We start from the raw sequence: 25,473 nt of genomic DNA on the forward strand, positions 1-25,473 counted from the left end.
CTTGCCTTTGCTATTGCCATCTCCATTTAGGAATGTCGTGGGGGGATTCTGTTTCCCCCTGGCATGATCTCTCGGGCCTCCATGTCCAACCCTTCCAGAACTCACAGCTGGATGGATCCTGAAGGAGTCTCAAATCTGCCCTCGCCTCATATTTCATGGTCTGCTACAAAAGGGAAAAAGGAAGGTTTTCAGTCTTGTATGAATCTGTTGTCTCTTCAGTTGTGAGTTGCTATTTTGTTGTTTATTCCCTTTTCACTCTTTTTTCCAACCACATGCATTGTGGCTCAGAACGTGATTATAAGGATGAAAATATGATACACAGCCCATTTATTGGATGAGTTGGACTCTGGATTATAATCCTGTCTTGGCCAGTTTTCTGTTTTCTGGGACAATGTGTGGGACAGGTTCTAAAGCTCGTAGTTCTATGATAGCATCTACTGCACTACGGCTATATGTTTCAGATTTTCAAAGGTGGTGGCTTTTGATAGGAGTATTCTGGCTGTACTTCTTCCAAGACAGACTTGTTTGTGCTTTTGGAAGTCCCTGGTGCTTGTCTTCACCAGCATGACCTAAATCAGATTGCAATGCTATGTCCTCCTGACATTTTTCATCTGTCACCTGCTGAGGCCAAACATCATTCAGAAGTCTCGCACCATCTATAATTCCAGGGTCCTTCTTTCCATCAGGGTGCTGCTTCCAGTGCATTCAAGGCCCGGTACTGGGATTGAGACAGGGAAGACAAACAGCAGATGTTTTTCCTTTGAGTGCACCCTCCCTGATGCCTTAGTTGTAACACACTGAGCAGCTAACTACAAGGTCAGTAGTTTAAAACGAGCAGCTGCTCTTCAAGAGACAGAGGAGGCTTTCTACTCCTACAAAGACTTGCCATTTCAGAAACCATGAGGGCCATTCTACTCTCTCCTGTAGGGTCAATATGAGTCAGAATAGACTTGCCTGCAGTGAGGTTGGTTTTGATTGATGCAGTCTGTGGGATTGGCTTGTTGAGTGTGCAGGGACCACCTAGAGGTCTGCCCATCATTCCTGTCCAAGGATACCTGTAGCTCCATCTAGCTCAGGGCCTAAGAAGCAGTCCTTGTGCTCAGATTTCTCCAAAGTCGTCTGTGGCTATAATGCTCTCTACCCTCCTTTTGCCTTTAGGGTGGCACCCATATCCTGCAGAATGGACCTGAATGCTACCAAACCATTGCTGTTGGCAGCTCCAACTACTACCACCTCCCTCTTTCAAGATTTGTCGACATTGGGCTGCTGTTCCTATCGTATCAGTTCCTGTCCCTATCTTTCATTAGCCCCAAGGACCTAAGCAATGATCTCTGGGGCTCTTGCCCAGGAAGCCTTACTCTTCCCTAGTCCAGCCCCCAGGCCTGCAATTGTGCAGTTCTGTAAACGTTCATGAGACTAGCAGCCCGGTGTCCATACCTGCCAGTGCTCATCCAACCAAGCCCCATGTGTGACTCTCCTGGGGCCCCTGCCTAGTTTAGGCAAGGGTAGAGAATCAGCCTAGGGAAAGAGGCCCTGTCATATCCTTCTTAGAGTAGCATGCCGGACTATGTTGACACTTCACTTTCACTTTGACCTCAAATCTTCAATCTCATATGCTAGAGAAGGGATAGGTAGGTGTGTTTGGGAGATTGGGATTTTCTGTAATTATCATGAATGGTAGTGTTTTGAGTATCTGGATTATAGGCATGCTTGTGTCACATAATAATATGTAGAGCTCTTATGCCAGGCACTACTGCATGAAACACTTTAAGAATAAAATCACTAAATCTCTGGACCATCTTGTGAAAGCTTACCATTGTCACCCTGTTATGAAGATGAGCTGCTGACGGCTGCGGCTAGTTAGATAAATGGTGTAAGGTCACCTCTCTAGGTTGTAGAGGTGATGAGATTTAATTGTTGTTGGTAAATCTCAACGATCTTATAAGAAGGCAGAAAGTTTGCCCTTAACTCAAGGTCCCTGGGGAGTTTTGATCAAGGAGAAATAGTGTTAGACTAAAGAAGGGCTGAGGCTGATGAAGCGGTGAGGCAGTCCTTAGAAGTGTCACCTCTAGGGGAAGGGGGGCAACAGGTAAACAAAGATGGTGGCAAAGGGGAGTGGGAAGGAGAGGGTAGGTGTATGCGTCAACCTAGCACAGGGACTGGGCTCAAAGGATGAGAGCAGAGGAGACGGAGATAACTGTGAGGAGGCAGCCTTGGCAAATAGCGACGCTGGAGGCGCAGCTGAGAGGCAGGAAGAGAGGCTCTGTGTGGAGGAGCCCTTTTGCAGACCTTGTGGGGACCCAGGTGGTGGCACATTGCAGAGGTCTCAGTGACCAAGAGGCCCTGGGCAGTAGGAAAGGGAAAGAGGCAGCTGGGTGGGTAGGGGGGAGGCTCAGGCTTCTTGCTTTCTCTGGAGGCCTGTGCCTCCTTGCGGGAGAGGAAGTCAGCCATCATCTTTAGGCTACCATCAGGGACGTGAAGACCCTGCAGACCCACGCAGGAAAGATTTCAGGGGATGGGGTCAGGTCTCGGCAGCCAGGCCCTCATCCCCCAAGCAGCTGCACCCTTGGTGGGACCCTGAGCTCTTGGCTTGTGCCAGAACCATAGACATTTTGGCTGCTAGGCGTCTGTGTCTGTGCATGTTTATCTGTTTGGCTGCATTGTTTGTCGGCCTGGGCCTGTGGCATTTGGTAGAAAGGGAATAGGGATTGCTAGTCTGAGAAAGCACACTGCTGGAGCAGGATTGGTTGCAAGCAAACAATGAGCTTCTGGTCACCTCATTTTTGCTTGCTTGTTTATTTTTGAGGAATGTTGTGGGGTTGGGGAGAAAAATCCAAATGTCTTCGGAGGAAAAAAAATGTGCTAAATCAGGCTTGGAAGATAGCTACCAGGATGACTGCCAACTTAAAGACAGATTTGTGTCATGAAGTTAGCAAGGTGCACACTGGTCGGAGCTGAATTGGGACGGGCAGATGATGGGAGGAGGACAGGGCATTGCCGGGCTCCAGTCCCCAAGACAGCCTTCGAGTGGACCCTTCTCCTTCTCTTTTACAAGGCTTCCTTGTAATTTCTTATTTTTCTATTTAGAACATTTCTGGCTGAATAAGTGAGGCAGGAAAATCGACTCACAGCCTTTCGACAAAATGACTTAATTTTGTTTTCTGGACATGCATACAACATGAGGATACTTTGGCACATCCAGGGAAGCCGCCGGCCTGCAGAGCACTGGGGGAGCCCTGCATCAGGTGGCACCTTTATTAATAAGTCACTAGGCTCGGTTGGCTCAGAGGCCTTGGCTGGTTCTCACAGCACGGTGTTGCCTCTGAGTTCCTAACCCAGGGAAGCTTCAGGATCAGCTTCTTCCTTGAGTGCCTGGGATTGCCTTGGCTGCACAATAGAGAGGGGCTCTTGCCTTTCCTTTGGGAGGCGCCAAGTGGGCACATTTGAGACCAGGGCCTGAGCCAGCCTGCGATGTATGAAAACATGACCAGGTGGTTTGGAAACCAGTAAGTTTTCTCATCTCATCTATTTACTTTAATTCGATAAGAATGTTCATACCTCAGTAAACTAGCACTGCCTATTTTGGGGAAAGAGATATCCTCTTTATGTAACTTTCAACAATGCAGCAACTCTTGTTTTTATCTGCTGCCTGGGGAGTGAGCAGCTCTGCGCAGCTTAAGCATTGAGAATTTGCTGATAAGTTAAATGATCCACACCTACGAGCTCTTTCTTAACTTACTGAGAGTTGGGTAATAGCTGTGGGATTCAGCTCTCAAATGTTACTCTGAATATTTGCTTGATGGGCGATGAGATACCAGCCTTCCCATAAACAGACGCCTTAGTTTAGAGTTTGCTGAGAGAAATGGATCACTTTTGTTATTAGGTCTTTGAGAATCCTATCGAGAAAGCTAATCTTTTTATGTTGAGTTACAGAAAGCTTCCACCACCTCCACACCAAAGCTGTGAAATCCTTTGTTAAGTAGCATTTCTTCACATCCGTTTGATTGCATTGCAAACACAAATGAAGTTTTATTATGCATCTTGAAAAGCTAGCTGCTAGCTACCAACTGCTTTTTTATTTGTTTAATTTTTAATCTCAAAGGCTAATCCTGCTAAAATTATTTTTTAAATCATCACAACCACAACAGGAATTGAACACTGATACTATGCCAGACACATGCCACACTTTACATGCATGTCTCAGTGACCCCCTTCCACAAAAATGGAAATCTCTCTCTGTTCGGCTCTGCAGGAAGCTGAGAATTACAAATAACAATAAGGTTACAGATAAAATAACCTGCTGGGACACGCAGAGCTCGGCAGTGCTGTATCCAGTACCTGTGAATGTGGGTTACTGTGGCACTGGCGCCTGTCTCTTGGTAACCCCATGCACAGCTGTACAAAACAGAATGAACGCCATCCTCCCGATTGGTTGGGAATCAGACTACTGTAATCCATAGGGTTGTAATGGGCTGAGTTTTGTATGTAGATTACCAGGCCTTTCTTCCTATTCTGTCTTACTATGGAAACTCCACTGAAACCTGTTCAGTATCATAACAACACAGAAGTCTCTACTAAGAGCGGATGGTAGCTGTGCATGAGGAGTAATTGCTGTAAAATCGAACCCTGGTTTCCCATATGGAAGGCAGGAATTCTACCACTGAGCCATCTCTGCCTCATATTTTAGCTAGATTTGAACTTAAGTCTTTCTGAGTCCAGGGTATGGACTGGGATCCGGGAGGATGCTTTGCATCTGTAAAAGGATAACCTGGACAGATTTACAAAAAGGTTGTACCCTAGCACTCCCTTGAAATGGAGCATTCTCTTGGTAGAGCCTTCCCCCTCTGTCTTCTACAGCAGTGTGAAGTTTTCCTCTTTTTGCCAGGCTTTTCCCTCAAGCTGCTGCTGAGTTTCACATCAGCCCTTATGTAGATCATCTTTTAGATCGTCTTCTTGTCTTAAGATTTGTTTTAAAGGACAAAGAGTGCAGAAAGCAAAAGAGGGACTCTCCTGGTTTGTCTTCTGTGTTAGGAGCAGCTCTGTCTTTGTCCTGAACTTAAGAGATGCTGAACTCTGCAGAAGTTATCACAGGTACCCTTCTCCTGGGGCACCCAAGTTTCTGAAATGGTTTGCTGAAATTATGTGTCCATGAACATACCTTGGTGCATCTTGTTGGGGAAGAAAGTTCTCAATAAGACCTTCATGCTAAAACTGTTTAGAAAAGCTAAGGACTAATCTGGGACCTCATCCATTTCTCTCTCTCTCTCTCTCTCTCTCTCTCTCTCTCTCTCTCTCTCTCTCTCTCTTTCCCTCCATGAACGTACCACCTGTTCTTCCCTTCCATGAGGTGGTCAAGCACAGCTCATGTGATTCTGTCTGAACCATGAGAGACCTTGAAGCACTGAGGGCTTGAAGGCTAACTTAGAATAAGGTTCACATGGGAGTTGTTGCTATGGCTCTGCCTGGAACCCTCCACAGAATGTGCTCTCTCATAAACCATTCTCATGACAACGGTGACTGCAGGACATCAACATGGAAAGCCAAGGCTTCCAAGTCTGGACATGTCAAAGCCATTTGGCCAGACCCCACAGAATTTTGGTGTTCAAGAAATAATTAAAGAATATGGCAATAGTGTTTAAAGATTTGACAGCATCCCAGGTTCAGAAAGACCTCAGTAATCTATTCTTACTAGCTCTGTAATCATGAGAGCTTACATAATGTCTGACCATCAATTATTTCATTTGTGAAATGAGAAAAAAATTTTTTCATCTAAAGTTATGAAGGTTAAAAGAAGCAGCATATATAACATATAAGAGCTCAAAAAATGGAGTTAAGAACAATTGTTGTTATGTGCCACCAAGTCAATTCCAGTTCCTGGAGACCCTGTGTACCACAGACCCGGCACAGTCTGGCAGTGCTCTATGGAGACCCTGTGTACCACAGACCCGGCACAGTCTATGGCAGTGCTCTCTGGAGACCCTGTGTACCACAGACCCAGTACAGTCTATGGCAGTGCTCTGTGGAGACCCTGTGTACCACAGACCCAGTACAGTCTATGGCAGTGCTCTGTGGAGCCCCTGTGTACCACAGACCCGGCACAGTCTATGGCAGTGATCTAGCTCAATACTATCCTGTTTGACCCATGACTGAAGCTACTAGGTCAATCTGTCTAGTCAAGGATCTGCGTTTTCACTAGCTCCCCACAAGCATGGTGTACACTTCTCTAGAAACATTTTAGGTCTCCCTTATAAGTATGTGAGACAAAATCTAATCACCCCCGTGGAGCATTCTGGCTGTACTTCTTTTACGGCAGATTTGCTTGTCCATCTAGCAGGCCATGGTCCTTTCAATGTTCTAATTTTGAGATTTGAAGTAAACATGATGAGGTAGCTGAAATAAACTAAGAATTCTCTCAATCTGAGATATCTTGTACACTGTACATTGAGGCTGAAAGTGACATCGTGGCAGCCATTCCTGGAGCCTGGGGTATTTAGCAAGGACAGTCTTAGGGGTGTTGCACCTGTGCAATGCCTCACAATGGCTTCTTATTGGGAAAGGCATCAGCTTTACTTACATATTCAATTTTTGAATGTTGGCAGCCATTAGTCACTTGGACTTAGCTCGAACACTCCTGGGTCTCAGCAGAGTGACTATGTCCTACTTCCTAGCCCTTCCTGTTCAATGGTCTAAGTGGACGTGGTCTAAAATGTGAATGAGCAGGCAACAAAATGTTAGATGATACTGTGGAACTTCTATCTAACAGTGTGGACCCTGCTCACGGCACCAAACTGCCATCTCTTCTTTCTCTGCCAACTCACAGCACCAATTCTTTTTAACCAAAGTGCAAGGTCTGGAGTCACAACAACACCATGACTTATGTCAAGGCAGTGGATGGAGTAGCACTTGCATAGATCAAAGTCAGCTTCAATTGTAGTATTGCCCCCAGGGCCAGCAGATTACACGCAACAGCTGACACAGGGCTGGGATTCTGCACACACCTCTCTTAATCTGCAGGCAAGGGTTTCTTCTCTGTCAAGAACACATACATAAGTGGGGTGGGCCAGAGCAGGTGCCATATGACATGCACTCATTAACAGTCTCTCGACTATGTACCCAGAGCAGGGAGGGAGGCTCCCTGATAAGGAGAAGAGCTTGGGCGGGCAAGGAGAAGCTCCGTTCCCAGGGTGCATTATCAAGGCACAAGACGATTTCTGGTTAGACAGTCAAGGTAGGGGTGGGAAAGCTCTGCAGGAGACTGCTTTTCCAAACTTCTGCTTGTGTATCTCAAACTGGAACCGTGTTGAACACTTTGGTACATATGTTACTGTGAACTCCTTGAATGTGATACAATTCTTAAAGATATTTACCAACATGACCCTGACTATAGTCCCTTTTGTAACTATAGAAATAGACTGAGTTTACAAATTAAACACCGAAAGTATCTTTAGAAAGTTAATATCAATAGCAGGTGTAATGATTAACATTTATAATGGACTCATGCACCAGCTGGCTGTGAGAAAAGCACTTTTCTATTTACTTTTCTAGCCGTCCTTTGAGGTCACTCTCACCTTCCATGTAAGGAAGCCGACAGACAACCAGGAAGCAGCTGAGCCAGGATTCAGATCAAGGCTACTGACCACACTCCTCTCACTCTGATTCACAACCCCCTACTGCCTTCCTGGGATCCATGGTATTTGGCTTGAAATCAGCAACTTTGGGTTTAACATGTAAAACGTTTTCTCTATACATATTCTTGTTCCTTATGGTGTACCTGACTCACTTTATTTTACGATGATAACTGTCATGTATGTCAGTGCCTTCTTCATAAGGGCTACTTTCCTTTTTAATGTAAGCAACTGAACACAACTCCATTCAGTTGTTGGACCGACTTAATAACACACCTATATTCAATATTGAAAAATGGCAAAATTAAATATTCTTCAGTGCCTGCTTAACATTACACACAGATAATTAGCAAGGTAGGACCGGTTCAGCACATTCCCTGGCAGCAGGAAGAAAGAATAGTCTACTGTGAAGCAAGGCCAGGCCCTGGGGACAAGAGGTGACTCACTTGGCACCAACACTCCTCTCTGTTTGAGCTCTCATGGCTCCATCCTTCCTCTTCAAGTGTGGGGCCGCATTTCATGCTGTGCTGCTTCCCCCTTGGCCACACACCCAAGCCCTGCTGTGGAATAGTGCAACAGTGAGGTAGCATGTGAGCTGGTATTAATGAAAGCAAGTTAACATAATGGCATAGGTTTAAGAAAACGCCTTTAGACTGCCAACAAATCTGTTAGGAAATCTTTAAGATTTGACAGCCTCCATTTGAAAAAAATAATGAATTACAAGTTTGGGGAGACATTTTTGCACATGTTTTTCTTAGTGACTTACGAATTATGTAATGATTTCAGATATCTATGAAGTTTCTGCTTAAAACTATGAACAGGAGCCCAACTTTATTTTCACTTATAACTTCACTAAGTTTGCACAAGCTGCACGTTTGCTATAAATGTGCTTAGCCCCATGCTATTAATGGTACGTTTCCTAAATGATTAAATACCTCTGATGGGCTGAGGTCCTCACTGAGCTGAACTTTATCAGTGCTTTATAGGCTACACGGTGAAGGGCAAGTGATTTAAGGAAGTGCTCAAAATATGAATGTGTGTGTGTTTAAAGATATGACACTTGTGTAAATAAGTGGCAAGCACAGGTCCATCATTTTACACACATTACCTAATTCAATCCTCACCACACCCCAAAGGTATTTACATCCCATTTCCCACATGTGGAAACACAAGCTCACCAAAAACTCTTAACTTGTCCAAAGGATCAAAATATGCAAAGTGGCAAATCCCAAGGCCACTTCCACGGCTTTTGAGGTTTCCTGTGCCTTCAAGTTGGAAAAGCATGCATACATGCAGCAGCATGCTGTGTGCACACCATCAGACATCCCTGAAGTCAGTGTTTTTAGCTTATGCTGTATTGTTTTTCTTTGGAACCCAGGGCAATTGTACCCTGGAGGCAGCTGACGTAAGTCCTTTTCATATCTAGTTGTTTATTGATTCAGAGTAGGAAATGGGGTACAGGGACTTACGATCTTAGAGAGCCACACTTCGCCTCACACCCACTTCCCACCGACCTGGCTCTAGGTGGGGCCTTAATCATCATGTCTGTCAACCTGACCCTTAGTGCTTTCCTTCTGACCTCTGGCCAAACATATATAAACAACTGTGGTATCTAAGATACAGTGTGGTATCTAAGACTGCACCTGAGGCTGCAGGGAGGGGGTCTTTTTTTAATGATTTTATTAGGGGCTCGTACAGCTCTTGTCACCATCCATACACGCATCAATTGTGTAAAGCACACTTGTACATTCATTGCCCTCATCATTCTCAAAATAGTTCCTCTCCACTTAAGCACCTGGCATCAGCTCCTCATTTTTGACCTCCTTCCCCGCTCCCCCTCCCTCATGAGTGAGTCCTAGATAATTTATAAATTATTGTTTTGTCATATCTTGCCCTGTCCGACGTCTCCCTTCACCCATTTTTATGTTGTCTGTCCCCCAAGGAGGAGGTTATAAGTAGATCCTTATAATCGGTTCCCGAGGGTCTCTTTTTTAAGGTGGGATGTAAGGGTGAGACGGGGCTATAGCTAGTGCTGAGTTCACAAGACTCTATGTTCTCTCCAGACAGCTCCCTCTTTCAGGAGGGCTAGCATTTTTTTGAGACTCCTCCTTCCTGATTTTTCACCAGTGCCCAAGCTTTCTCTTTAGCTTCCCTTGTACAAGCCGGGCCACGCACTGCTCTTAGGTACGCGTCTCCATGGTCTGGAGTCCGCCCACGTAGCCCTTTCCATGTCTAACTCCTGTTCCCTTCCCTCCCACTCTTGTTTCTGTCCATAGAAATTCTGTGGAGCTCACAAGGCAGAGCCATGGTGCTATCTTCTTACTTCTCTCTTTGACTGAACATATGTTTGATTATCAGCTATCCTGAATGGCACTTACTTGTAAGTTCATCTTTCTGAACTCAAAACCATGTGGCAGCAGGGAAGCTGTGAGTATGCACATGTGTAAGTGTGCGCGTGCATGTCCTCAAAGGCAGGAGTTGTATTTTGTCCGTCTTTGTCTAAAGGAAAAAACCCCAGAGTTCTTGGGAGGCTTCACATCATCTAGCCCGTGCTTACCCTGGAGCCTCATTTCAAGCCATCTCCCTTAGGGTTTCTTTTGTCCCAGCCTTCCTACAGTGTTTTATCCCCCAACATCCCAAGCTTTTCCTCGCATAAGTACCTTCCCTGTCTGGGACACCTTCATCTCAGTATTTTCTAAACCACTTCCTACTTACTTTTCAAATGACCCCGGAAAAGTCATTTCTGAAACTTCCTGAATTTAACCAGTCAGGATCACTGAACACCACTTCTTGTTCTTCAGTCTACCCATCAGAGTTGGCATCATCCTTTTAAAATATTTTTGTGCTATTTACTTATTTATTAGTAGTCTATTCTTCCAGACTCTGAAGTTCTTGAGGACAGGGCTCACTGGGACGTTTAAAGTGATAGCCAAATAGTAGTTTGAGTGACCACATCTTCTTGATACACATGTAGGAGAGGCTAGATAAGTGCACAAAACGTTCAATGATATCATGACAAAGCCCTCTGATTGCTTGCCTTTCTCTGCTGCTTCCGCCAAAGCAGGGCTTCTCAGATGTTAATGTCCCATGAGTCAGCCAGGAGCACACATACAATGTAGAATCAGGTTCAAAAGGTGTAGACGGCGAGGTCCCAAAGCCTGTGATTTTGATCAGCAATGCAGGGGATTCCCAAACAGGATGGGAACAGAATTCTCAGAAGGGTCTCAGAGCTTCCAGGGGTGTTTCCTCAGGAGGGCTGCTTTGAAGTCTTATCCAATTGCCAGCAGGCAGAGTGGGGGTGATACTGGGAAAGAAGTGAGTCGTGGAACCAGAGGCAGGTGTAGACAACTTCCAAATTGCCTTTCAAGGGAGCCACCTCTTACTGCTGAAGAACCTCAGGGAGAGGATGGCCAACTCCTGTGTGCCTGCCGGTGAAACAGGCTGTTTAACCAAAGCACACTTCCCAAGGAATCCGGAGCCAGGAGGTGCCGGGGTGTGCCTACTTTCTCTAGAATTCCACTCAGGCAGGTACTGTTTAGGAGTAGACTGGCAGCGCAGTTACCGTTGTGAGTGGGCATCAATCATTGAGTTGTGTCATTCCAGTGAGCTGACATCCACATCACCCTTACAGCAATGTCTGCCTCCCCTTGATAGTAAGTAAATATTATGCCAACAGATGCTTTCGCTTATTTGAGAGGCAAAAACATCTGAACCAGAACGGTCTTTGAGCCATGGATATTTGCGAGCATAGAAATGTGTTAAACAGGCTGCTTGCGCCTCTGGTGAGATCTGTATTCTCTGAGTCCATGTGTCGGTCACATTGCCATCACCCTCTGACTTTCACTGCGCATAAGTCAAGCATACGCAGCACATGGACAAGTCTCAGAATAAACACCCAGCAGGGATAGCCCAGCTGGCAGGCCAACGTATTATAGGCATTGGAAAGCATCTCTAAAGTTTGGACAGTCAGTGCATGATTATTTTAAACTCAGACCATTTGGAGCTCTGATCATTGACATCTGATGCACCAGAGACATTTTACTGTTTGTTTTATAAGTCGTTTCTGCCATGGCACACCGGGTTTCTGATGTGGAGGAAGTAAGATTTGGGCAAGAGCTCAATGCCTCTCTCCTCACGACCGCTCCTGCTTGCTTGCTGCCCTGAGAGAAAGCACAGCACCAGGTCCATGGCACCTGGCATGCATTGGGCCAGCTGGGACCCACCACCGTGGGCTTGTCCAGGAGGACCAGCTTCTTCAGATTTCTGGAGAAACCCTGGTGTTTGTTTGTTTGTTTGTTTTTACCTGACCATACATTCCTTCATTTTAATTCGAATCAGAGCAATATCTAAGCACACCTTCAAGCTTTTTAATAATGCTAACAGCTTCCAGGACGTATTGAAGATAACCAGGAGCTCGTCTGAACGGCAGTTCCACTCCCTCCCCCCCAGCTGAGCCACTCAAGGGGTAGAGGAAGCCAAGTACTTTTATCCATAGCCTGGTTCTGTGTGCTAGTGGAAGCTATGCTTACACATAGAGACACCAACTCCACCCACTTTTATTTTGCATAAGGCTTAAGTCAGGAGGGAAGGGTTGGTTTGTATGGGTCATTTCTGCGTCCTTACTGGCATATCTGAACCAATAGGTATCATGATAAACGGAGAAAAGATGGAAGTGGTTAAGGAATTTGTGGAGTTTGAGTTTGCAATCAATTATCTAGAAGCAGCAAGCAAGAGCTTAAATAACACATTACTTTATGTAAATCTACCACACAAGACCTCTTTAAAGTGTTGAAAAGCAAGATTACTCAAGGACTCAGTTGAGCCTTACCGAAACCACCGTATTTGAAACTTGGTTTCACATGGTGTGTGAAACTTGGACACTGAACAAGAAAGAGAAGAAGATTCAATGCATTTGAATTATGGTGCTGGCAAAACAAAACAAAAACCCCAACAACATTGAAGGTACTAAAAGGACAAATAAATCTGCCCTCCTCTAAAGCAAGGATGGTGAGTCTTCGTCTCTCATACTTTGAACATGTTATCAGGTGAGATCAATTGCCAGAAAAGGCTGTCATGCTTGGGTAAAGTCGAGGAGCAGTGAGAAAGGAAAGGAGCCTTGACAAGACGGATGGACACAGTGGCTGCAACAACAGACAGTGGTACGGATGCGCAGTGCCAGGCAGTGAGTGAGTCTGGAACCAACTGAACAACATCTAACAAAACTACAACAATGATCAAGTCAACATTGAAAACAATCTTGGGAGCGAAGCTTGCTGGCAAGAGGACTCCTCTAAGACTGATATCCAGTTACAGACCCCATGTTAATCAACCAAAGATTCCACAACTCTATTTCTAACTTGTTCTTGGTTTTTTGGTCATATTTAAATGTGTTGACATCTGTTCATTCTCATAGAGGCCAAATGATATACTAGTTAGAATTTCAGACCTTGTAGCCAATTATTCTGGAATTTGTTGTGCAAAGGTGACTTCAGCTCTCTGTGTCCAAACTACCTCATCTATAAAATTGGAATAACAATAAGATCCCATCATACTATTATTATGAGGAATAGATTGACTTCATAAATGCATGACCCTTAGCATAGAGCAATCAGTGCTGACTATTTTGTTTAGATTTTCATCATGTGAAATGGAAAAGTTAATCTAATGGATAAGAATAATGCAAAAATAAATATCTACAGTCTTATGGCTTCATGGATACAGAACTAGGATGGAGCTGTAAAATAGAGACTTGCAGGCCATAAGTGGAATCCACTTAATTGGATTTGTACTGGTGATTTATAGCCTACCCAGTGATTCAGAAGGGACTGTGTAGATCAAGTTCTGTTCTAACAACCATTATCTCGATCCCATCCATTGTTCTTATGTTGATTCTGACTTGTGATGACTCTAGAGATTCTGAGGCTGTAGACCTTGATGGGAGTGGACAGCCTCTCTTTCTCCTAAAAGCAACTGGTGGGCTTGAACTGCTGAGCGCATGTAATCGGCGGACATATTGATCAGAGATTTCTAAAAAATATGATAGTGCCACTCTTAATTGCAAGTATGCTTCTGGGATGTTTCTTTCTGGATCTTTCAAAAATGCTTTCTTTGCTTATTTGTTCAGAAAGGGTATGATATTTGAAATTTTTTGCTAGCATAGAGGAATGCAGGTGTGCTGATTTTTTAAAGGTCACGCATTTCAGAAGAGAGCGAAGCACTTCTAAAAATACTTATAATGAAGTTACTGAAAAAAACTCTGATTATTAGGTAATCATAGCACATTTTATGTTGAAAACTGCCATTTGACTCAATCTGTCTGTTGTTCCTTTTTAAGGAGGAAGATGAAGGCTCGGGCCCCACCCCCTCCTGGAAAACCTGACCCTGTGGATGTTCCTGGTGAACGGAAACCTAGCAGAGACTTGGGCCTCAGCCCTCAACAGAACCTGATCAACATGAAAGAAAACCTGCATAACAGTACAGTGGACATCACTGTGGTTCTCCCCAGTGGGCTAGAGAAAAAGAGTGTCGTCAATGGCAGGTAAGATCAAAGGATGTCTCAAGAAGGAGGCATTGCACTCAATTGCAAGTGTAAGAAGAACTGAAGCATTTATAGCCATCTTGAGTATACATCTGGGCTTAGGTAACAATCTAAGGAGACCTGAAATATTTCACCTGGAATAACTTCCTGCAGCCGGGTCTAGCCAAGGCTCACTGTAATCCTTGGATAACAAGAGCTGCCCAGCTCCCTTCTTTTAGCAAGCTAAGGAAAAGGGCCAGCAATAGAGGCCCTCAAACAATTCAAGCCATGTGACCAACACGCCCCCTTTCTAGCCCAACACTGGAATTTGCTGTGTCTTTTGCACCAAAATTATTCAGCCTCCTTAATTGATCATTCAAATATCCAGTTATAAACTGACCTATCCTAAAACCAAAAAATAAACTTGCTGCCTTCAAGTCCATACCAACTTATAGCAACCCCTTTAGGCCGGGTAGAGCTGCTCCTGTGAGTTTGGGATACTATAACTCTTTGAGTAGACAGCCCTGTCTTTCTCCAGAGGAGCAGCTAGTGGTTTTGAACTGCTGAGCTTGAGAATCCCAATGCACAATCACTGCACCATACAATGAACAATCCTCTCTTTCCATTGAAAGTAAATCAACTGTAGATGAAGAAATAACATCCAATCCATGACTTTTGATTTGAGCTATGTTTATCCAGGATAATGTGTAAGTTCAGTTTGTATTTTATCTCTGAAGGGATAAGAAAAAAAAGGTTTTATTTTTAGGAATTGTGTTCACCCGATATTAAGAAGGACTCACAATAAACCAGAGGATGCAGACCCTCTTGGCAAAGTTGGCAGGAATCCATACCGCTTTGATTTCTGCTCCATCATTCCCAGCATTGAAATTTGATCTTAATATCATCCAGCTCTCCAAGGTGGCCGCTGAGGTGCTAAGCAAATGTCTGTGGGAAGAGGAGAAAAGACCCCCTCCCCAAATTAGTGTCAGCTTATTGTTTATTTAAAATAAATCCTTAGAGTATCGTCTGTAACTTCTACCTATGCCTCTTTAGCCATTATGAGCTGCAAAAGTAAGATCGGAAAATCACTTAACTAGGCATAAATCCAAAATGCTGTTACTTAAGGAGTGTATGTTTGGAATGGATGGATACTATTACACATGGTGCGTGGTAGGGAGGTTTATACAAATTACCACATCTACAGGTAGAAGCAAACCCAGCTGCTTGTTCTTCCTCCTCGTTTAGACCCAGGTTGCAGATTTGCATATAGAAAAGCATCTAGTTCTTTTCTGATTGTGGCATATATCTTGAGGTAATGGAGCCAAAAGTTAGGAAACAATCACGCTCTATTGATTCCCATGGAAAATAGTTGAAAGGAACATATGCAAAATGAAATCAGTGATAAGGCAGATGGTGAATTTTGTAAAATTCTCTTAATGTGCTAATGATGTATTTTACACAATAAAATTCATTGAATTGAAAAAATTCATTTAACGAAAATGGCTTAGATGAGGGAAATTGTCTAAATTCTAATCATACTTTCAAGTCTTTGAATAGTAGATTTATATTTGACATAAGGATTGTGTGTATATATATTTTTAACTAAACCTTATTTTGCAATAGAGTAAAAATTATTCTTACAGACAGTTTCAGAAAATTTACCATAAGCTCTTCCTGTTCATGTTAATAGCATCGATTTTGGTCAGTCACCTAATGCCCTGTGGACGACAGAATGAACCCTGCCCTATCCTGGGCCCTCTTCGAACTCTCCGTTGTCTGAGCCCAAGTGAGAGGCGTGTTCTCGTATGTGAGAGGAAGTCTATCCATCCCCACTTTTAAGGAGCGTTCCAGCTGTTCTCTTTCAAGACCGAGCTGATTGTGGCTGTTTTTGTTTTTGAAGTCCGTGATGTGTTTAATATTTCTCCCCAACCACATGACTCAAATGTATAAGAAGTGGTTGACAATACTATAACTTGGGTTAGGTGCGCCTTAGTTGTCAAAGTAATAACTTTGCTCTTTTACACTTTAAGAGGATGTTTGCAGCAGATTTGTCTAAAGCAACACACATTTGATTTTGTGACTCTTCCAAGGGCATTGATTCAGATCTAAATCAAATTTAATTCTTCACAATTTCAATCTTCTTCACTTATCATTATGTTGTTTATTGGTCCAGTTATGAGGATTTTTCTTTTCTTTATGTTGATATGTAATCCGTCCTAAAGCCTGTAATTTTTTTTATCTTTATCAAGTCCTCTTCACTCTCAGCAAGCAAGATAACGCAATCTTCACCTTGCAGCTTAATGAGCCTTCCTCAGATAGGAATGGTGTGTTTTACTTCATATAGTCTAGGTTCTCAAATTATCTTCTTAGCATACATATTGAGTACGGATGGTGCAAGGATACATGCCCGAGGCACACCTTTCCTGAGTTCGAAACACTCCATTGTCCCTGTTCACTTTGAAAGACAGTCTCTTGATCTGTGTGCAGGTTCTATGTGAACACGAGTTGTGTTCTCTACTTTCTATTCTGCACAATGTTGTCCATACTCTGTTAAGAGCCACGCAGTTGCAGGCCCTTGCATGGTCAATGAACCACAGCTAAACATCTTTGCGGTCTTTCCTGCTTGCCGCCGTCATCCATCTGACCCCAGCAATGATAGCGCTCAGCAGTAATCCTCTCCGAATCCAGGTTCACTGTCTGGAGGCCCCACTGAGCTTTATAGCACACAATAATATCACGTTATTATACTTTTAACAACTGCTTCAGCATCTTAATATGAAATTGTATCATGACGTTTATTATGATTTATTTCCCACTCTGATATTTTGTGAGCATTTATAGTTTCCGTGTGTGCATGCACACGCACCATAAACAGTGCTTTGTCCCTACAACTTACCTCCCCTCCAGACATCAAAATATTTCCTCAGAATAAATTCATAGATGATGAACTGTCATTCAAATAATTAAAACATTTTAAAATTACCACCCTACAATTATAATTAAGGTTACTACACATGATGATGATGATAAATGCCCCCTATATGTTTCTGAATATTTCCCAGTCTCTGTTTTGGAAATGAACAAAGAACAGATCTCCCCATCCCCTTCTCCTGCAGTATCTTAAATCCCAGAGACCCTCTCCCACCACAAAATGGGATACAATTCTGATCATAATTGTATGTAGCCCGTGTGAAAATAAAAACGACTTTTGACTTTTAAATCAGTATTCTACTTCAACTGTTTCAGCTCTTTCTTTTCCTCATAACAGGATTACAGAGTTTTCATTTACCTCCTAAAGGTTTTTGTTAAGCAGTAATGCAGACGCGGTTATAAACAACAAGAACAACAAACTATTAAAATTTCCACTACTCATCAAAATACTGTGCTCTGAAGAATGTCCAACTGTGGAATATCCCAGCCAGGAAAAATCCAAATCGGAATGGCACGTGTGTGGGGCAGAGAGGCTGGTCTCCCTGGCTCCCTGTGTGCCCCACTAGTGGAGGGGTGAGAAGGATGGCACAGAGGCCCAGTCACTAGTTTTATATTTTATCAGGAGGTGGCCCTGCAGGTCATCTCTTAAATACTATAGTACACCAGGCACCCCGGTTTTCAGACAGATCAAGAGAATACCTACCTGGAAAACACTAGATATTTTCAAATTAACGTGAAAATGTAAGAGCTCTTGTAATTATATTGTTACTTTCTTTGTTCCTTGATGAAAGAGAGGCTGAGTTCCCACCGTGCTACTGAGCAGTGCACCTCCTAAGAATAGATGTAATAGAGTATTAAAATCTTTTTTAGTAAATTGTGTTCCCTTCTCCAATAGTTCTTGTCGGGCTGAGTGAGAGTAACGCAAAAGGCGGCTGCCATGATAAATATTGCTGACATAGCACCTTCTTGGTTTTATATGGCAAACCCTTTAATAATAGGCTGATGCCAAATTCCTGAACTTTGCTTAACATAGAGGGTTTGTCAGTCTGGTTTATTTCATCAGCTATGAAATTGTGGATTTAGTAAAAGAGTTTATGCAGCTTTACATAGATTAGAGTAGTCGTTTATAATTTATGTTAACCGTTAACCCCAATATCCACATTATTTCCTGGCATGAAAGGTTCCTAAAGAGACGATCCAATCAATAGAGACTGGATTCCGAGGTTCCCGGTCTGCAGTATCACATGAGGTTTACTTGGTTGGTTTTACTTCCTTTGGATTTAGAAGCATAAATAGGAACCCAAGTTTGTTCCTACAGAGATGCAGCCCTAAAAACTAGGACCCCGGACATTCTTAAGGAAAATGCCCTGACATACTTTTAGGAGCTGTGTTACCCACACTGCCGATGGCTGCTGGAAGAAGGCCACCAATGCCATCCCTTTAATTGGGACACGAGTACAGAGAAGATCTTTGAAGAGACAAAACCCTCTGCCCAAAGGGAACGTCGCAGAAGATTGTCAGGCATTTAGAATTTGGGGGAACATGCTATTTTGTTGTGTTACATTGATCATGTCCAAGTAGGCTGACATATCTTGAGGGTCAGGGCAGCAACGAGCCAAACATTTTCTTTGCAAAACAAGGAAGCTCTCCTGTAATGCGCAGTGCTTCTAATGCGACTCCCCTTTTGCAATAGATGATAGTTAACAAACCTACGAGGATATTTAGGGTTTTGTTGGTGAAAATGCTAATAGCTCTCATTGGGGCAGATGTGCAACCCACATTGCTTATGGAGAGAGCTCGCCTTTCCTAAGACGAAGGGGGAGGGAACCATCATCAGCCCTGATTAGTTCTTTCTTGAACTCTTTCCAGCAAGGTGTCAGCGAAGCCTCTGAAGTGCCATGATGATCTCCCGGAGTCTGGCGTTGTCAGGGAGGCAGACGTGCGGTCTGCTCACCGTTTACAAGCGTCTGTGGTCTTGAGCTTGGTCTCTATGATTAGCTCACAGTCCTAGGCACCGAGGAAACGGAATTTTCTTTAGCCCTTTAGAGGTTCATAGAGGAAAGAAAGTAAGTTAAGGACGAGGGGCTAGAAATGACCTCCTGGGTTTCAGAGTGGGACTGTGCTCATGGAATTTCCGATGGCTGATTTTTCAGAAGTACTATCTCCAGGCATTTCTTCTGAGATGCCTCTAGGTGCATTTGAACCACTACCCATGTTGTTAGCAACTAAGTACATTAACCATACGCATAACCATAAGCATAGGGACTCCTGCCAATAAGTTTCCTCTCTAAATGTTTCTTCTTCATTAAGGCTTTGTTTACTTGCTTGCTTGGTTAGTTGATTTAGGAACAACAGATTACAAGTGCAGCTTGTTTTCTCCCTTCTGATATTGTAACAAAAATCATACAGTAACAGTCTCGCTTTCTAATAGCTTGTTATGAAAACTAAACCAAGACACTGCCATTGAGTCAGTTCTGACCCAGAGAGACTACAGGACAGAGTTGAACTGTCCCTGTGGTTTCCGAAGACAATAAATCTTAACAGGAATAGAAAGCCTAATCATTCTCCCAAGAAGCAGCAGCTGGGTTCAAACAGCCGCCTCTGTAGTTAGCATTCAAACGAGTCACCTTCTATGCTAGCAGGCCACCATTAAATTAAGAAAATATATGAAAATGTTTATTCATTCATTAAGCAAAATGTATTTTGAATTACTGACTTTTGCAAGGTACTGAGGAGAGGATGTTCTAGAAAGCATAAGAAATAAAAAGTATTTGCAAAATGACCAGTTAATGTAAGAAGCAGGTAGGGCAATATTACTTGAACCTAATTTGAAAAGTGGCAATAAACCTGGATGCTTTGAGTCTTACAGTCTTTAAGTCTCATGGACCACCCTCGAGGCCCATAGGAATCCAATTAGAATCTCCATACCACCAAGATGTGGGTAGTATCACAGCGCTGGACCAAATAAGCAATTACCTGACCCCAGGGAGCATCTGTTAGTGCGTGTGCACCCACTGTGGGAACTGATAATACCGTGTGATTGTCTCTCTGTCATTAATCTTAGTTATATTCACTTTCCCCAAAGATAGGAGAAACATTAAAAGTAGACTGTAAAATTTACGTGCATTTTTCAGAGAAGTCTTAATTGGTAACTTTAGTAGCACCCTTCAGCTTTACTATCTGCCAATTTAAAAGCACATGGAAAGGCCAACTTCCTTATAATTTGGTCGCAAGACTCACCAGATTCTAAAATAAGATAACCTGCAAAGTTGAAATAGCCTTGGTGGAAATGAGTTTTAATGCCTAAATTTAACCAGAACACTACCCTCAGCTGTCCATGTAACATCTCTCAGGTACCACATCTCATGCTATCAGTTCTGAGTAGGACAATTGCAGATGTTCTAGGGTCAAGCTCTATATATCTTGCTCTCTCCAGCGAACGTCTTTTCAATACTTTCCAAACTCAAATGCCCATAAAGGAGGCATAGCCATCCAGGTGTGGTACTTACCTGGCCTTAGAAAGCCTTTGTTTGGGCGTTTCCCACTCTTTGGGATCTGACATTGCCATCTGATTTTCCCTCTGCCATTAATTTTGGTTACATTGTGATCACTGGATATCTGATTTGGACCTGAGGAAGAAGTGTGCTTAACCACTTAGCTATTGCCTGTGTCTACCTGCCACAATTGATGAGTCTAGGGCCTATACCTATGTACAATTTGATGCTTTCTGGTCCAGCATCAAATCTTGATCCCTCTTTCTGGCTGTCAGACTTCCCCAGTGTGGTACTTCTTAGGTCACCTACTTGTTCCATTGTTGCTTTTTCAGTTCTATCTATATATGTTTCTCATTGGGACCACATTGGCAGGGCCGGCTTATATCTTACTGTGCCTCTTTTATGCTGTATTATGCTATCAGACTGTACTTCCTTCCAAGGCTGCTCTGTAAGCTCTGTTACACCCTATGTTGCCTCATTCAGGGCTTAGGGCTATATGCTGGACCTGGTCCCACACAAGAAACTGGGTCAGGTAGGATCAGCTTAAGATTTGACGGCATGAAGAAATTAAGTGTGTTTTCATTGCATCAGGAAGTAGCTACCTTAAAGTAATTTATAAAATTGGCATTAAGTTATCCCTTTATTCAGTATTAAAAGTACTTTACTTGAATACATAGAATGAGATGATTTTCAAAGTGTGGCTGAGTTAGTCCGAGTTGACTAGAGAAACAAATCCAGAGACCGTCATATTTGTGTAAGAGACAGCTTCAGATCAAAGAGCAATTGTATACTGAGAAAATATCCCAGCCCAGTCTGGATCAAGTTCATAAGTCTGATATTAGCCCATACGTCTGGTACTGGTTCATAAATCCCTCTTTAGACTCACACAGCACATGCAATGATGTTGACTGCAGGAAGATCCCTGGCCGGTTGTTGGAAAATCCTGTGGATCCAGTGATGGTGAAGGCATCTCCAAGGCTCTGCCTGCTATCAGTGTGATTCCACGTGGCTTGTCAACGGGAATGTGCAGCAGAGAGAGAGAGTGCGTGTCCTGCCTCTAGGAAGGAAGAGAGTAGTCCCCAGAATCCTCATGAGAAGGCCACGCCCACAAGAAGGGATCATCAGGCTGTGTGATTTGATTGACAGGCTAGACACAACTCCTTCATTCATCTATCAAGTTGACATGGAATTGTGTAAGTGCCACAGTGGCCCTTGGACTAGCAGCAGCATCTAGGAATTTACTAGGAATAGTTACTCTCAGGTCCAGTCCAGACCTACTGCATCAGAAATTCTATAGACTGGATTTAGCAATCTGTATTTTACCAAGCCCTAAGGTCCTTGATCACCTCTGCTAGAGTCCGTGGACTCACTCTGTGGGATGTCAAAAGTATTTGAATGAGCCCGTGGTTCCAAGACTCAGCTCAGAATCGTATGTCATGATGGCCTAAAAAGGAGTATTGTTGCAATGGCTCATTTAAGAAGCTTAAGAAGGAACTTCAGGACCAGTGGTGTGAGTGGCGATACTGGGAAGGTAGATACTGGGTGGGTTGGAAAGGGGGAACCGATTATAAGGATCTACATGTGACCTCCTCCCTGGGTGATGGACAACAGAGAAGTGGGTGAAGGGAGATGTCGGACAGGACAAGATATGACAAAATAATAATTTATAAATTATCAAGGGCTCATGAGGGGGGTGCGTGGAGGGAGGGGAAAATGAGGAGCTGATGCCAGGGGATTAGGTGGAGAGCAAATGTTTTGAGAATGATGAGGGCAATGGATGTACAAATGTGCTTTACACAATTGATGTATGTATGGATTGTGATAAGAGTTGTATGAGCCCCTAATAGAATGATTTAAAAAAAAAAAGAAGGAACTTTTTGCAGCTTTATCATTCGAGAAGATTATGTCTCCATCTCTTGCTATATTTGACTGAGTAAGAGGATCTGGTTAGTACCAAAATTTACCACCACAACAACCCGAAATCCAACAAAACCCAGCCCCATGGCATTGATTCTGACTCATAGTGACCTTCTAAAATAGAATAGAACTGCCCTGCAGGGTTTCCAAGGTTTTAAATCTTAACAGAAGTAGACCACTACATATGCCTCCCACAGACTGGCAGGTGCTTTTGAAGTGCCAATCCTTTGGTTAGCAGCCACATTTAGCGAGAACACCACCAGGGCTCCTTTGATGGACCAGTAATAATACCTAAGTACTATTACTAAGTAATAGCACCCCCTCAATTATTGATACTTGCCATTGAGCCAGCTTTGACTCGTGGAGGCTTCATGTATAACAGAATGAAATGTTACCTGGCCTTACACCATCTTCAAGTTAGAATTAATTTTGTTGAGTTACTCTTTAATTGTTGGTATGTTTGAGCCCATTTAGCAGCTATTTTATCAGTTTATATCATTGGACTTTTATTTTATCAGTTTATACCATTGGACTTTTATTTTGTCAGTTTATATCATTGGACTTTCCCTCATTTTGATGGCCCTTTACTTTGTAAGCATAATATCCTGTCCTTTCCAATAATCAGTCCTTCCTGATGACATCAACTAATTAAGCAAGTTTAAGTCTTCAACAAGATTCTATGATGCATGAAGTTTTCAAAGTTTTCCTTGCCTATTTGGGGGGGGGGGTAGATCTTCAAACTTTTCCTCCTAATCTGCTTTAGTCTTGAGATTTCACTGAAATCTGTTCAACATGTATCACCTTGTTGATACTTGAAATACTAGTGGCAAAATTCAAGCCACCAGAAGAGGGAACACTGCAACCTGGCTTCTGAGGTGCACTTCCGTGCTAGGTCAAAGTACAAGGCACTTTGTTTTCTGCTTTCTTTAGTAGGACTTTCAAAGTCGAAGACTGTGCCTGAAAAATTATCATTAGGTTTCTTTCTTTTGCCTCTGACTCTCAGAAAATTATTTTTGGCATTTGAAAAACATTTAAAAAATTAGACATTCTTTTTAAAATTTCTCACTTCTTAAATAAAAAATATAGAGACCACAACAAAAGCTCTCGCTCGCTCTCTCTCTCTCTCTCTCTCTCTCTCATACACACACACACACACACACACACACACACCCCAAAAGGGGGTACCTCCCCCCAAACAGAATTGCACTGAGTGGAGCAGAAATTTTGTAATATTGATTTTTCCTGTTAGGTGAGCATCTAGTAACTCACTCTGCACTCATCAGTGCACCCAGTGGCATCACCTGGGAAGGTTCTCTCTGCTCACAGTCCATTTTTTTCATAAAAGCAATTTCTCTTGTACCTCATTTTTGGTGATGGCTGATTTAAGAGACCAGCATGTGGCTGTGAAATTTTGTTTCCTGCTCAAGAAAAATGCCGCAGACACTGTTGTGATGTTGAATACAGGTTCCAAGGCAGTGTTTATGGGAAAAACTCAAGTGTACAAGTGGTTTTCTCATCTCAAAAAAGGTGAAATGTTGATTGATGACAACCCCCCTTCTAGATGTCCATGAACTTCCTGAGCAGATGAAAATGTCGACTTGTAGTGCATTTTGAGTTCATTCCACCACGTTAGGCTTTTTATCTAGAGGTTCTGAAGAGATTGCATAATAGTGTGTGACAAAAACAGGCCTGATTTGTGGCAGACAGGGGACTGGTTTTACCACCATGACAATGCACCTACTCACGCAGCCATCTCAACATGCCAGGGGTTTTTGGGGGGTGGAGGAGGGGAAACCAGCATGTCTCTCTTGCCCCATGCACCTTTCTCACCTGACCTCCCTCCATGTGACTTCCTTTTGTTTCTGCAAATGCAGAGGAACATGAAAGGACAGCAATTTGACAACATAGAGAAGGTAAAGAAAAAAATGAGGAAGTGCTGTCAACCATACAAACACCGGTAGATGAGTTTGAAAATGTTTCCAAGAATGGAATCACATATTTGACACATGTATTAGTGTAATGGAGTGTACTTTGAAAGTTATAAGGTTGTTTTTTTAAAAAATTTAAATACATAATTTTGAAAAAAATATTTTGGATTTTTTTGGTACCCTCTTTTCTTTTGTGTGTGTGTGTGTGTATGTATGTGTATATACATATATATATAATCTATCATAATTAACATTTAAAGAAATTTAGGACATAGAGGGATAAAAAACTTAGAAGTTAAGAGAATTGAGTAAAATAGGAGGGAAAAATATATACTTTGATGATACCACAATCATGTTCATTTGATATTGTGTAATCAAAACCCTTTATTGTCATTCACTGTATTACACCTTGCTGATACTGCACTTTTCATGAAGTTTTGTGTCAGCCTTGCATAGAGCAAGTTTATCAGCACCATTTTGCAACAGTATATGTTCAGATTCTGTCTCGTGTCAAAATTTGGAAAGTCTTGCCACATTTTAAACTTTTTAATAATACTCTTGAACACTTACTAGATCAAAGTATAGTATAAATATAACTTTTACATGTACTAGGAAACCAAATACTCAAATGTAGTTTTTTCATGTGGTATTTGCTTTATTATGGGCTTTAGAACTGAAACTAGTAGATCTCCTAGTTTTGTGCCTGTATTTTTATGTTTAAGACATTCACTGAAAAAAAAGACATTCACTGAACCTGAAATTTAACCTAAAAAAATAAGTGTGTATGCATGTATGCTTTGTTTATAAGTATATGCATGTATGTATAGTCTAAAAGTTAGTGGTTTGAATCTATCTAACAGCTCTGTGGGAGGGAAAACTTGATTTCATTCACTGAATTACTAGGCATGGCCTTTGTATTCTTAGACTTTGTAACTGCCACCAAATAACTGGACAGGAATATATAATCATGGCCCTCCCAGGGCATATTGTAAATGTGGTATATGGCATTGTGTGAGGTCGGACCATGCAAATAAGATATATGGAACCCTAATGTGGGAATT

At 42.7% G+C, this 25,473-nt stretch overlaps 1 protein-coding gene across 2 annotated transcripts in view; it reads left to right on the plus strand.

Annotated features, from left to right (window-relative positions):
* Window positions 1-3,346: 3,346 nt before the first annotated feature.
* The window catches only part of COBL (cordon-bleu WH2 repeat protein), a 255,188-nt gene continuing 233,061 nt past the window's right edge, over window positions 3,347-25,473 (plus strand). For both annotated transcript variants that reach the window (XM_045286315.1, XM_045286316.1), the window contains exons 1-2: window positions 3,347-3,506; window positions 13,960-14,163. In XM_045286315.1, coding sequence (XP_045142250.1) covers window positions 3,472-3,506; window positions 13,960-14,163 — 239 coding nt within the window. In that variant the 5' untranslated portion in view covers window positions 3,347-3,471. The remainder of the gene's footprint in view (window positions 3,507-13,959; window positions 14,164-25,473) is intronic.

This window comes from Echinops telfairi, unplaced genomic scaffold (assembly GCF_000313985.2).
Source record: "Echinops telfairi isolate 266 unplaced genomic scaffold, ASM31398v2 ScPeMD7_7;HRSCAF=31, whole genome shotgun sequence".
NCBI classification, from domain to species: domain Eukaryota; kingdom Metazoa; phylum Chordata; class Mammalia; order Afrosoricida; family Tenrecidae; genus Echinops; species Echinops telfairi.